This window comes from Centruroides vittatus, unplaced genomic scaffold (genome assembly GCF_030686945.1).
Source record: "Centruroides vittatus isolate TY-2023 unplaced genomic scaffold, ASM3068694v2 contig_742, whole genome shotgun sequence".
Classification (NCBI taxonomy): domain Eukaryota; kingdom Metazoa; phylum Arthropoda; class Arachnida; order Scorpiones; family Buthidae; genus Centruroides; species Centruroides vittatus.
Window position 1 is genome coordinate 1,387,131 of NW_027122478.1, and position 15,736 is coordinate 1,402,866.

General features: G+C 29.3%; 1 protein-coding gene across 1 annotated transcript in view; it reads right to left on the reverse strand.

Moving 5' to 3' along the window:
- Positions 1–1,334: 1,334 nt before the first annotated feature.
- The window catches only part of LOC136981065 (guided entry of tail-anchored proteins factor CAMLG-like), a 37,152-nt gene continuing 22,750 nt past the window's right edge, over positions 1,335–15,736 (reverse strand). Inside the window, exons 2-4 of the mRNA XM_067277339.1 lie at positions 13,300–13,865; positions 8,768–8,833; positions 1,335–2,086 (exon numbers count right to left, since the gene is read on the reverse strand). Coding sequence (XP_067133440.1) covers positions 1,904–2,086; positions 8,768–8,833; positions 13,300–13,865 — 815 coding nt within the window. The 3' untranslated portion in view covers positions 1,335–1,903. The remainder of the gene's footprint in view (positions 2,087–8,767; positions 8,834–13,299; positions 13,866–15,736) is intronic.

A 15,736-nucleotide genomic window follows, 5' to 3' on the forward strand; every position in this document is an offset into this window, starting at 1 on the left:
TACACAAAAAGTATGATGAGTAAGAACAATTCAAATGAGCCCAATGTATGCTGAGGCATTTGCTATATTGACATAACAAAAAGCATAGACTGACTGCTGTTTGTTAGTACAAATAGCATCAAAATCAGATCTTATATTCAACTCTATCTCCCTCCCCAAATGAATCACAGATCTAGCAGCAAAAAATAAAGTTCTATTTCTGTGCGAAGAGAAATAGACAATTATTTCTTCCAATAAAGGTAAAGTATTGCTTTATAATATCCATTTGTGATTTTAATTTTATCACCATGACACAATGCATTCACGTGAAGTTTTTCTTAGTTTGATGGTTTATTATCCAATCATCTCTAGACTCAATTAGTTCATCTTAATATAGTATAGTTGCTTTTATTCAATTTCTATGCATAGTGTCATTTTAACCCAAAAAATTTTTCTTGGTATATGATCTCCAGCTTTCCAGTCAGAAAACTATGGCTTTATTTCAAAAATTGAACTATGAATACATTTTGGGTGGTTTAGGTTTCCAACCCCTCTTCAGTGCTGTTCAAAAAAAATATTTTTACATACAAATTGTAATTAAGGACATGACATTATTTAAATATCTCACACACAAAATTTTACCAAGAAAAATTTTTTGGATTAATAGGATGCTATACATACAAATCAATTAGTTCAGTTAATCAAAGTTCCATTGTATTATTTTGGATTTTTAAGAGGGAAAAAATTAATTTTAACTATTAAATTTTAACACTATTTTTCTTTTTAAATTTTTTGTCTTAAAACCTATGATATATTTTTATTGTAAATTAATGTATTGTGCAATAAATTTGTTAAGTTTTTCTCAAATTCATGGAAAGAATGCTTTTTCTAATTTAAGAACTGTTTGATGTCATATATAAATAACATTTTAATACAATTTAACTTGTTTATGTAAATTGGTTATTATAAAAACTTCTTAAGATTGGTTATATTAAAAAAACGAATTCATTAAAATATGTTTATCATAAAATTCAAATAAATTTACTGTAAAATCTAATAAGTACTGTACTTTTCTAGTAGTATTATTTTGAAATTAATGAAGTTAATATTCTAAGTATTCTATCAGTTTATATTCATCAAAATTAGATACAATTGACAAACAGACATCAAATGAAAAAATTCAAATTAGTAAAAGTTAAAAATAAATTAACTTTAAAAAACATGGTTTTTAAAAATATTATATGTAAACTGTAATTTAAATAATATAGGCAAAACTACAAGTATTTAAATTTTGCCTTTTTCCTATTTAAGTTTAAAATATTACTTATAAAAAAGATCACACCTGCAACAATATGTAACTAAGTGTATTTGGCAGCCAGTTCTGATAATTTTTATTTTGAAAAGTTCAAGAACATAATGACAAACACTGAACAACATCAAACCCACGATTTCTGGTAAAACCTAACATTCTTTCCAGATAAAAACAGTTCAGATTACAAAGATATAATTACAGTATTTGTTTCTTTTTTACTTTTGTGTCAGTTCACTAAAATACATGCAATCTATAATCTTTTTTTGTTTTCTTTTGTAATGATTGTATACTTTTTGATATTTGTCTAACATTACCAGTGTGGAGCTAAATTAACATTGAATGTTACTATAGTTTACACTATACAAACATGAAAAAATTTTTACGGAATAGGACAGAAGCTGACAAATACATTAAGTGAAGTCAAGCGACCCAACTAATGTTTAATGGCCATCATGCAGCATCTGATATTGCAAATATTTTAATATATACTTTTGTTTTTTTTAATCTGTCCTTACTGTGAACACCAATGAGAAAAAACTGTATTGATAATTCCACACTATTTATACTGTATACTTTATCGACTAACTGGTATATGCAATACAGTGCATATACTCAAACTAGCCAATCTTGATACAGTATGTGAAAAATGACAAATGAAAACAAATAAATTGAAAAGTCTCTTCCTATATCACAAAGAAAAGCCAAATGATGGGTCAATCTTGTGACAAAACTGGCAGGTACTCCACAAAGGATTAGAGCTGCTCCCAGCATATTTTGTGGTGAACGTGACATTCCCTGAAAAAAAAAAAAAATGATATAAGTGAATGATAATCCTAGATTAATGATTTAACATACTGCATGCTATCATCTTTTTAACAGTATACAAATGTTTTTTAAATTGCAAAATTATATATGAATTTTGAAACACATCTAATTTTACCTCTTGAAACAGCTTAGTGTAAAATATTTTAAATTATAATTTACTTTGTATAAAATAATTTAAGAAAAAGTGCACTTTGTTTAAAAGATTTAAAGATATAAATTTATTACACATTATAATTTATTTAGGCATATGTAGTTTAAATATAGCAAGAACGTATCACACGATATTATATGTCTATTTCAATACCTTTAAATTCTGTTCAGTTTTATAGTTTATCCATATTTTAAGTTAGACTTGAAAACAATTTGTTTATTTGCATCATAAAAATGTGTCAAAAAATCCAGTTTTAGGATTTACTGATAAATAAATATTAATAAATATCAGTGGCGTGCCGTGACATTTGATGACAGGGAAGCTGTGTTCCTGTAAGAAGCCGACTTCCAGGGGCAATCAGTTAATTGCTCGTCAGTGATGGTCTAGGGCAGTGGTTCTTAACCTTTTTATACTCGCGGTCCACCAAATATTTCATAATTTTTTGTGACCCCCATTTTTTAATAATAATTTATATTTGATAATTTATCTATAATAAATTGATTTTTTTATTATTGCTTTATTTTTTATATAATAAATGTAAATCATAACTTTATTATTTCATTATCTATTTAAATAACATTCAAACTTCACAATTAAACATGAAAACTCATTAATTTTTAACAGAAAATAAAATAAGAAACATGTCGATAAATCGATCCAATGTCGATGCTAAAACTAAACTAAAACTAAAACGCCCACTTGTGGTAAGGATTTTGCATAACTTTTGCAAAAATATTTAAATTTTCAAAGCCTACTATTTTTCCTAATTATTTTTAAAATTCCAAGCATTAATAGTTTCTTAAAATTGCTTTGGAATAAAAGTAGTAAATACTGCGGTGTAAGTAGCATATTTACATTTATTTCTTCTGTACCAACAAAGTTGTATGTAGGAAGAAATACAAAATAAATAAATAAAAACTAAATAGGAAAACTTTATCTTTCTTATTTCACTTTTCAATACAATATTCGGATTATACATCAATTTTCTTTTTATTATATTCTGAAGGAAATCTTCTTATGGGCCAAACTTCTTATGGACCCCCAGGGACCGCGGCCCCCTGTTACGAATCACTGGTCTAGGGTCCATTCGTATTCATTTGTTCGATAAGCCAGTAAAAACTGTAGACTTCTCTAAATGTATTTTTAATATCACAATTACATTCTGAATCGCTAGCCACGATATAAGGGCTAAAATTAAAAATAAATTATAAAAACTTACTCGGTGAAATAAAATGTGCGATGGATATACATACCTGGTACAATGTATTGTTCGATTGTATTAATATACTTTTAAAGAAAATTATAATTAAAATATAGCTTTGTAAAGAAACGTACATAAAAATAACATAAAATATTCTTTACTTTTTAAATCTTAAAACAATCCACTTAGTCAAATATCTTGATACGAGTAGCTAATGGATGGAACTAGTGACGGTCCAGGTAGGTGTGTAGTGAGTGTGTGTGTGCCAAATCCCGAGGGTGCCGATACCGGTCAATGTCAAATGCCTCTTTTGTCGCATCACTAGTATATCTCAAAGGACGCCACAGGGCTGTTGTAAATTTTAAACGTTTCTCACCGTAGCTGTAAAAATCTAACTATGTTAAACTTAATAGTCATTCGTTTTCTAACTAATTCGTTTTAATACCAGGTGTACACGGAAATCAGTTTCCCACTGTACTGAGCGAGTGATTGGTTCTGTTAAGCTTTTGTTGAAGTAAAATTCTGGCTCTTTCAACAGGGTTTTATTTATGTCCCCATTCCCTAATCTCTTAATTATTTAGTCACTTCTTAAGTAGAAATAAGTCGAAACCAGTTACTTTGTACCTGAATATCTGTAGTCTTGGGAAAACAGTGGAAAGACAAATTTTTATGACAACGGATATATAAATCGTAAATTTAAGGAAAATAAATTCTAGAGCTTTTTTTTTGTACCATTGTATGTCTCATTCATTAAATTTGGTTGTAAATGATGCTGCCAAAGTAACAGTTAATTTTTAACACTGTACTAGAATTGTACACGTTTTTTCTGCATCCCCTTACAGATGGGACATACTAAATCGTAATATCACCGGTTTAACATTGAAATCCGTAAGTAATATAAGATGGGAGAGCGGAATAAACGCAGAATAAATATATCAAATATTTTAATGGAGTTTTTTTAAACTCCTGTCAACTATACAGAACTATCATAAAAACGTGCCAGTAAACTCCTATCGGTTGGGTTGTTATAAATCTAGTCTAGGGTGGGCAACCCTTTTTATAACATGGGCCAGAATAAATTTTACGTTTTTTTCCGCGCCGTAGTAGTTAATTGACGCCTTCTTGTGACTCGTAATTTTTTTAGTCTGCAAATATGAAATAAATAAATAAAAAGTTAATTACTACATTTATTTCTCTTATCGTTTTCGAAAATTACAAAGAATTGGAAAAATAACTATTAATTAGTTATTTTTCCAATTTAATAATCTATTAAAGATCTCGCGGGCCGGATAGAAACTTTTCGCCAGCCGTAGCTGACCCGCGGGTTGCCCGCCATTGATCTAGTCTGCTCGTGATTCACATAATCGGGCGAGGGTGGCCAGGGCCGGATTTTAGGCGATTGGAGCGATTGGTGCCAATCGGGCCCCGCGTTTGAAGGGGCCCCGCATCACGTCAAAGTTTATATATTTAAAAATAGTACATGTTACAAAAATAAATATCTAGGTATATTATTATTAAAAAAAACCCAACATATTTCAATATGTAAATTAACAGTTAATTAATTTTGTTATCTAAAGTTTGAGGGGCCCCGCAAAAAAAATTCAATCGGGCCTCGCACCTATTGGATCCGGCGCTGAGAGTGGCCGAATATCTAGCAGGCGGCTAACAGCCCACAACCGCTCCGGGATATAAAGTCGCGTACTCTTTACGCGTGTGTCGCTTCTACCAGCTAAACCGTGACGTTTGTGCTATGTAAAGCGCATGCGCCAATGCCTATAATCTGGCTGCTTGGAAGTTGACAGGCAGGCGGATAACAGCCCACAACCGCTCCGGGATATAAAGCTGTACTCTTTACGAGTGTGTCGCTTCTACCAGCTAAACCGGGTGAGGTTGGTGCACTGTAAACCGCATGTGCTAATGCCTATATAATCTGGCTGATTGGAGACTGACCCGGTTTCGACATTCCTTCCGCCACCGAATTATTCGAATATACAATAGCAATCTTATCGTTTTTTTCACATGTAGTATAGAAATTTGTAAAAGATACATAATGCAGTTATAATAAAATATTAATTTTAATTAATTCAAAGTACGTTAAAATATGAAAATTTATATTTTATAAAATTCAAGGGAAGGTCATTGAAAGGTGGAATCGGCGCTTCCATCGCTTCCAATGACGGCACGCCACTGATAAATATGATCAACCATGATTATAAATTTACTATTATACATAATTGATCAATATATATTATCTTGTTTACAATTTTATTTTATATATTTTGTAAGAATTTAAATTCAAAAGCTAACAAATGTGATATTGCATTATAAAAGAAAAAGTAAGGATAATACTATTAAAAATAATTTACCAAAGAATGTACAGTACTTGTTGTTATAACAATTTCAAATAAATAAGAAATATAAATAATTTTTCTTTACGTGTTATTTCATGTCTTATTACTGTTTTAATGTTTTAAAATATTCCTTAATTTGAAATTTACAGGTAATTGCTAATAAATTTATTTTGCACTTTTAAAAACAAAGCAACTATGATGCCAGCCATATACAGTAGACCATCCTATAACAAGGGTTCATATAAGACGGATTCGTATAACATGGAGGAAAAATTGCAATCATGTTCATATAACATGCTAAAAGAGGCTCGTATAACATTGTAAAAGAATGAGACAGATTATAATGGCCGACTCGTGTCTCGACAGGATTGGTTGAATCTGGACCAATAGTGGACATTGCACAAACTGTTGAGTTTAAACGAGCAATGGACCTACTAAAAAACATTTATTATTCAACAGCTGTAAAAATTATATTTCTATTAATGATGTCTCCAAAGTTCAGTGAATTTATCGCAGAAAGAATAACTTATCAGGGAACGCATCCGCAGTTCGATGAACCGCCCTGTCATGAAAACAGGCTTAAACAATAGCGTTTTTGAACGGTGTGCACTCGGTAAGTATTCTTACAATTTTTTGTTTATAGCATAGTTTATATGGATTATTCCCAAAAAATTATATGTTTTTTGGAAATGTTCGAGTCAAATTAGTCTAGAATCAATTAATTTTATGGAAGTAAACCTTTCAAACAGCCGTACCCCCTAAACTGCACAAATGCCGGGCTGTGAACAACTCATGTATTTGTAAAATCTAAGTGACATGTACAACACAGAATTCATATAACATGGAATGTATCTACCGTGTTATAGGGGAATCTACTGTAACTGTAGCTATAACCTCATATTCTTGATAACAGACTACATAATAACTATAATAATGATTTTATTAAACATACCGTACATTCTGTTTTGTCATTAATAGTGAAATTGATCACACCTTAGCATAAAAATGTCTTATAGTGTATGATATGATACTTTTGTAGAAATCACAAACTCTTACCATCTGGCATCAATGTTTCGCTTGCATGTATTATATGAAACTTTTACCAAATGCACTCATGACATGACCAGGTTGTCAGAACAGAGATTCCTCATAAGTTGAGATATACTTATTTACCTATTCATGTCATACATTACAATTATATATTTGAAACAAAATACAGCAGAATTCACTTACTTTAATCAATTTGGAAAATTGCCTACATTGACAAAAACTAACAGATACCATTTGTTTACAATGAAAATGGACTGCATATGAAATCACAATAATTGCACAACAAAATGATCTTTATTGATTTAAACTCTCTTAAATTACTCAGGCAATATGGTTTGGATTCCTCTTACATCCAGTACACTATGACACTGAACAGAATACTTTTGTCTTTCTCACAGTCTTCCTTGGGTTAAAACTTGAGAATATTTATTTCATGAGATAATTTGCAGAATAAAATTATTATTATTATTAGGATTAATTCATTTTGATTTTATGAAATGTGAATGTTTGTTACTTAAATGATATTTTTCAATAAACATTTAGATGCTTTAATAATTAACTCCATGTTAACAACATTCCCATTTAAATTTATATACTTTGAAGAGTGAAAACATGCAACTTCAGAGCCCAAAATATATTTCTTATAATTTCAAGTAAAAGTTTTGTGATTCAATAATTAAAAAAGTTTAAAAAAAATTATTTAAATTAACACTGATACAAAAAAACACTTTACATACTTACTCCAGCAACATTTAATAGAAATTATGAATGTTTTCAGCTGCACTGAGTGGCCTTCCTCAGATAAAAAGCCATTTTTACCCAAATGAAGCCAAAAACATTTTAAATTTCTATTAAATGTTGCTGGAGTATGTATGTAAAGTGCTTTTCAGTATCAATTTTAAACTATTCCAGTCTATTGGTTAATTCAGTTTATTTTATTTCTATAATAACTCATGATGATAAGCTACCTTTAGGTAAAAAAACATTTTTTTTTTATTAGCCTAAAAATGTGTAATAGTTTAAAAAAAAAAAAAAAAAAAAATGGTTCTGACTGATGTCATCATTGATCAGTGTGATTACGGGTCAATGATCAATAATGATTTGACCCAAAACCAAATGTTTATCACATATGGACAGCTACATGCAGTAACTGTCCAACTATTCATATATGATATACAGTTGAACCTGTCTATCTCAAGCATATTTTTGAGATAAACTTCATCTCAAAATTTATTTTTCCCAACATGCATTTTCAGCCTAAATTCAGCATATTTTCCACATTTATCTCAAATAATTTTCATCCAAAACTTTTATATCTCAAATTATGGACTGAAATGTCAATTACAATTTCAAAACTTTGCAACTACATTTTGAGAGCATAAATTGCAATTGAGAAAGATCTCTTGCAATAGAGTACATAGTTGCAGTTAACACTGCATTTCTCTGTTTGGCTATAGGTTTGGCTTGCATCTTATTAGTTGAAAAAAGTCAGGCATTAGAAACTATTACTAAAATATTTCTGTTAAGATGTGTCAAAAATGTTTCATTTATACCTAATACAGGTATATATTGTACTTGCTATTGTATTACTAAAATACCATACTTCCAATCAAACTTATTACAGTTTAACATGTTAGACAGGTTTTGAGATTAGAGGTTCCATCTTGAATATTTTTCTCATTCCTGTGAGATTTGAGAGACAGGTTCAACTGTATATTAAGATATTAGGCTCAAGCTGTTAAGATATTATTGTTTCACTTATAAAATACATATTAAATGCTGAATGTCAAAACAAAATATTTTAAAATATAAATAATTAAAGTATTGAAAATTTTTTGATGAATCATTTTTTTATAATTGCTACCATATTGCAAACATTATTAAAATAATTCATTTACCTGATGAAAGAACTTCATACAGATGTATAGTATTATTTCCAGAATTCCAAATGGCATCAAAATATTCTAGCAATAAAAAGTATTTTCAATAATTAGTATTCCATGAGATGAAACTATCTTTAAATAAAAAAGTATGGGAAATGGCAATTCATGGTACAACTATTATTTGATGTAATGCATTATGTATGTAACCTGGGGTATGCCTGTATCAATAAACAATGAAGAATTAAGACAAAGGTTCTGCAAATTTATAAGCAAGCCATTACCGTGGAATGTATTAATAAGAAGGATAACAATACCTTCCAACATGATTACCGGTGTTAAAGAACACTCTTGACGAACAATTTTATTTTAAAATTTAACATTTGAAATTGTTCAATATCAGGCATTCTAAGCTTTGAATTCCTTCTCAATTTAACCTGAGGCAGACCTCGAGTGAGGCTGAAAACATTCGTTTCACGAATTTTAAACATTACTGGACATAAAGGTTCGTTGAGAGTGTTCAATAAGAAGGATGCTGATATACTCCATCCAGCCTGAAATGAAAGCTACTCCTAAGAAAAATTTTAATTTGACTTAATTCTTCATCATTTATTATTACTACTTGTAATTTTTTTTACATATTTTTAATTTTTTGGATGTAATTTAATTATATACATGTATATATTTTGTAATGTCTTGTAGAATTTGAATTTCATTTTAGTTTGATGTTTGGAACCTAAAGATGGCTGTTTACACAGCCAAGAATATTTGTAATTCACATAAAACTAAAGATTTGCAAAAAAAAACAAACAATACCACACTGCTTTCTTTAGGAGTACAGAAAAATTCAAAAACGCCTTAATACTTTCAAACTATACAGCTCACTTTCAAAAACAGCACAAAAATGTGGATGATAAACACAAAGTGCACAGTGGAAGGTGACAATTCACTAAACTTATAACAGGACTTCTCTGTGTTTTTTTTTTTTTGGCTATTATCTTATTACGTTTTTAAATTTTAAAGTACTCAGTATTCTAACTGTTGACAGTTTTCAAACTATTGGAATTTTGTGAATGTGTTCAAATCTATTTTTTTCTGAGCTGTTTAGCTCAAAAGTACTAAGGCATTTTTGAATTTTTCTGTACTCCTAAAGAGAGCAGTCTGAAATTGTTTATAAAGTTTTAACTGTTCAAAAGATGTCTCTGTAGTTATTTAGTAAAGCAGTTCTTTATTCCTTAAGTTCATATTTTCCCTATTAAACAATAATTTTTACAGCAAATATTTTGCTGGATACAACTATTTTAATAGTAATATTAATAATATAAAATGTACCAGAAAATCACAAATCCTTGTAAATATCCTCCATACAAATATCAACATTCACCTATTTCATCACACTCTATCCATCAATAAAGACCCTTTGATCTATATTTGTAACAATTTTTGTAATTATCCCTTCAAATTCCTGTATATGATAATTAAATGTCCTTTTAGACAATTCTTTAAAAAAATGCCAATAGAGAATGGAGATTAGGATTTAAAGGATCAAAAGATAAATGAAATAGAATGTTCTCACAAAATTTATACAATTTACTAATTATTTAGGATAGTAATAGATATATTTTCTTCTTTTTAGATGATGCTAACAATAGTTCAACAGGAGTTAGACAGTTAATTATTTAGATATTTCTGATTTTAAATCAGATCAAAAATTCTGAACATAAATGAATGTTTCTAGCCTACATCAGTAGATTCCTATATACACTGAAAATCATAATACACAATGTCACAAAATAGAAGCTTTTCACACCCTGACAGACCAAGTCATCAAACACATTCTGCACTAACAATATACAGAAGTAAAGAATTCTATTTCTACACAAAATAATTCCTAGGAAAGTTACAGAAGGTATAATTAATGCACTCCTTAATCGCCACATTAAAGTTGATAGGTTGAAAGCAAAGAACATTTAGATTATTGTATTGTCAATGGCAAACTTCCAGTTTCAATTTTAAAACCATGTCTGAAGAATTTGTATTGGTAGTCAAAAACAAATTAACAAGCATCTGGTGGCCAACTTGGGAACAATTGCAATAGAATAAAGTTGCACTACTTTCATGTCTAAACCGTATATAAACATGGCAGCAGTAAAGATAAAATCAAAATATCATCAATATTCTTCCCAAAAAATTCAAATTAATAAAAAAAAAAAAAATGGATATAGAGAAAAAATCATGTCAGGGATGATAGCGTTTTCAGAACATTTTTGCAGAGATAATTTTTACCCAGAGAAATATAACAATTAAAAATAAATTTTCATAATATTTAATAATTTATTTTCTTGTTAACTCATCAACATATACATAAGAAATACTTGAAGTAGTATGCAATTTCTGCAAAAAAGATTTTGCTCATAAGCATAAATAGAAAAAAAAATGCCTTTCACTTTTTAAATCTTGATTATCTATTTCTGTTTTAGTGTATTATTTTTTTCTATTTGGTGCTTATGAACAAATCCTGTGCAGAAATTGCACAAAATTTGTTCATAAGCACCAAAAGAATTTCTGCACAAGAAATCAAATCTTGTGCAGAAATTGCATACTGCTTCAAGGTATTATTAATTTATAATTAATAATACCTTATTAAACAGACAATATAAATTTCTGCAATTTATTTCTGTAAAATAATTAAAAAATTGACTAAGTTACTTAATAAAGCAAAATTATACATGTCTACAAATAAACACAAACTTGTATGTATATATGCCACAAAGAACTATTTCGTAAATCTAGATGTTTAAGATTTTCAATTGCCAATACATGTATAATGTTAGAAGAGTACCTAATGTGATAAAAAATCTTGAAAGAGAAAGCCAAAGATGTAGATAAAGTGAGAATATCTATGATAAAGCTAGTCAAAGATGCAGGTAGTTTTTATTACTTCACTATCACAATGGGCTTTAGAATAAACAGTTCGATTAATATTTCTATTTTAATAAGAGAATCAAGAGCTACATTTTCAAATTACATTTTCAGAAAATAATGCTGTTGCATGTGAACGAAACAAAACACTGCATGATTAAGCTACAGACATAATTTTAAATGTATATAATTAGTTTAGTTTTTAAAATTCACTTAACAATGATGAAAAGAATAAAAGCCTACTAGCATTATAAATAATCAAATAATGTATATTATAATTGTCAATAAAACTGACAAACCACTCATCAAAACTGCTTATAAAATGTTTACCATTAAACAGACCATAAATGTATTAATAATAATGCTAATAAATATTTAAATAAACTTGAAAAAATTAAATAAAAAAATATTTTAATGTCAATATCATCTGTAGTATGCTTAATGTTTAAGGAACTAATTGATTGAGGCAAGTTTAGAGTGGCAACACTGCTGGTATAACTTTTAGCAGGAATGATTATTGAAGTATAAATAAGTGGTAAATAAAGTAATTGTTGTTATCATCATCAGTGTTGCAAATTCAACACTGAACATGACTGAAGATTTGATCACAGGTAATAAAGTTATCCGACTGTCATTATATAGAAAAGGTGAAAACCAAAAATTTATCAGATTTCAAGATACAAGTTTCATTAAATATAAATATCTCTCAAAACCCAGTTCATTAATATAAAGCCAAATCAACACTTTCTCCAACCTATTAACTGGAGTAATACTTTTCGATATTTGCTAACGCTTTCGATGCCCCTCCTGGGCTCTTCCTCAGGCATTCGATAAATATTGTAGTGATTTGGTTGTTGACCTTCACACTTCCCCATCCGACGGTGTTCGAGGAGGTGTTAGGCTTGGAGACGCATGCGTCTCCAAGCCTAACACCTCCTCGAACACCGTCGGATGGGGAAGTGTGAAGGTCAACAACCAAATCACTACAATATTTATCGAATGCCTGAGGAAGAGCCCAGGAGGGGCATCGAAAGCATTAGCAAATATCGAAAAGTATTACTCCGATTAATAGGTTGGAGAAAACGTTAAGTATATCATCCCAGTATATTAGAAGTGGAGAATATTTATAAAGCCAAATCAATCTTATAAAGCAGTTGGTTTGGAATTACACAAGTTTAAGTAGGAATGTAATAAAAAATTAGATGTGGATTGATGGAAAAAAAATACCAAACAAAAAGTGAGGCATACTTATACATGACTTTGGTAGTTTCTGAAAAAATTGTAACGGTAGATGAATATGTGATGCATAAAGAAATTTTCATAATTTCTTAACTATTAGTGGATTTAAATAAATGAAAAACTGTTGGGTGAGCTGCAATTTATAATTGATAGATTGCCTGCAGCAGCATATAATTAGCATCTGCTTTAAATCATACTTTTCTGTGAATAACCTATAGATTATTCACAGGAAAGTATGATATATATTTTTAAAAATATCTAATGCCAATACATTTTTTATAATACTAAACTGTAGCATATCAAGAATAGTTGTGAAACTCTTTCAATTTTAAAATTTCACACACATTTAAAATATTTACAGTAATAGAAATATAAATAAAAAAACTTACATGAGGAAGGAAAAAAAAACTGTTGCTTAATGACAACAATATTCGGATAAAAATTGCAACTATCATCATTATCAAAGGTCGAACACTTGCTAAGCTTAACGACGAGAGTTGCAATGTTTCCATCATCATCTGTGTGCAACTACTTCTTCGACATGCATCTGCTTTGGTCTTTCCATATGAGCGACTTTCTGCATCAGATACCTTTTTAGGGAATGCATAGGCATGATGAGAAGGACCAAAACGTTTTCTTGTTGTACCATTTGCTGCCATACTTTCAGAATAACTAGTAAAACTTGAAGATTTACTCCTTTCAGGAAAAGTTGGAAATGATGTTTGCTCACTAGTAGTGGTGTCTTTTATTTCACTTCTTCTCTTTGATATTTCACAATGAACAGAATGTACATTTTTGTCACTATTAACATTAACAGGTACAGTTTTTTCAATCTCACTTGTTTGTTTACTAACTGAATATTGGAGAGAAATATTAGGAATTGTATGATTTTCTTTAGGTGAGCACTGATCCTTTAAATGAGCTTCTTCTTGACAAATATTTGTCTTGCTTTTATCTAAGTAAAAAAATTTAAGTTAAATCAGCTATTCAAGAATTTAAGTAGCTTTTATTAACACTTAAAATTATTAAATATTCGTAATAAAAACTAATAATAAAAATGACACAATTCATTTTATGACTTTGATATAAACTAATTTAAATCAATGTGACTAACATCTGAATAATTACATCATTTGAGTAACAGATTATACTGTTAATAAAATATAAATATTACCTATTTCTTGACATTTACTTCATGTGATATGTAATATATAAGAAAAATTTCTTAAATTCTATGAAATAGAAGTCTTAGTAAAAAATATAAACAAGTTTAATCAGATACCACTAAAATGCTAATAGTAAAGTTATTCAAAAGGTCATAAATAAGAAATTACAAGTGAATAAAAAGTAGAGAAAATGTTTTTAAATGATTATGAAAAATAGTAAATTAACAAAACACAAATAAAAGCAAACATTCTATATCAATAACGTTATGTATTATTAATCATCCAACAATCAGCCAAACTAATCAGGCAATACTATGCTATAATTAGGAATTAGAAATTACATGATTAAAAATTAGAAGTAGACGTTAGATGCCATTTCTTATCAAAAGCAGGAACTATAATTTCTAATTCTTAACTGTAGCATAATATTGCCCAATTAATTTGGCTGATGTTAGAATGTTTGCTAATCATCCATTGTCATGGAAGCAAGATACAACACCAGACACTTACATCATCTTAAATCAAAACAAATCCTGAAATTCAGCAATAATTTTTAGTTAATGAATGTTTTTGACCATCTTAAAAAGTTATCTTTAGTTTCTAGACCACTGCTGTGACTTACACAACATAAAGAAAACATTTTGTACTATACTGGCAGCATTTGCAACTGTCCAAGAAAAAATTTTATAGAATGATACTTGAATTACTAGGCATATCAAGAATGCTGGTTTGGCCAAAGTTGGAAAAACATTGAAAATTTACAAATGTAGAAAAAATATATCATTCATTGAGATACAAACACTACTCAATGATTAGAGATTTGCACTAAAATATTCAAAGCCTTTTATTTTTTGTAATTTTTTCTGTTTGCTTATTTTATTATTGTTATTTTTCTTTATTTACTAATTGTCATATGTTGTTAATGCTCAAAAATATTTATTTTTGTTCTACCACATGCATAGATATCTTTGTACATTACACTGAATTCTAGAATCTAAAAATAGCCATTTAAAATAACTGAAAATGTCCATTCATTAAAAATTTATTGCCCAATTTAAAGGTTTCTTGTTCACTCTGGTTTATTTCGACATTAGAATAATTTTTAAAAAAGTAATTACGCAAATTATGAATTAGTTAAATGTACTGTATAACTTCCACAGGCAACTCCAACCACTCTATACATCAGTCATAATACTGAAAAAAAAAGGGAAATTTTGATCACTGAAAAATCAGAGAACATTGGCCTAATCTAGTAAAAAAATGTGGTTGGTGTAGGACAGTGATTCTCAAACTTTTTCGATCCACCGCCCCCTTTGTCTATAAAGTTATACCCAACGCCCCCTAACCCATTTTCTCTTGTGTGAGAAAGGATTGGAAATATTCTTAGGAAAACTTTTCTATGAATCTCACACTTTGTGCCCTTACTGTACATTGTTCTCAACATCTGGAAACCATTAAACGCAATGTTTCCTCTTATCTGTTTAACAGAGGAAAGGGAAAGGCTGTCAGTGAACCCAACTTTTGCCTTTGGTCACCGTTCATTACCCTGCCTCCCGCGCCCCCTAGATTTACTCACCGCCCACAAGGGGGTGTAATCGCCCACTTTGAGAAACGCTGGTGTAAGAGGAAGTTTGTTTAAGGGGAAAAATTGATCTTGTCT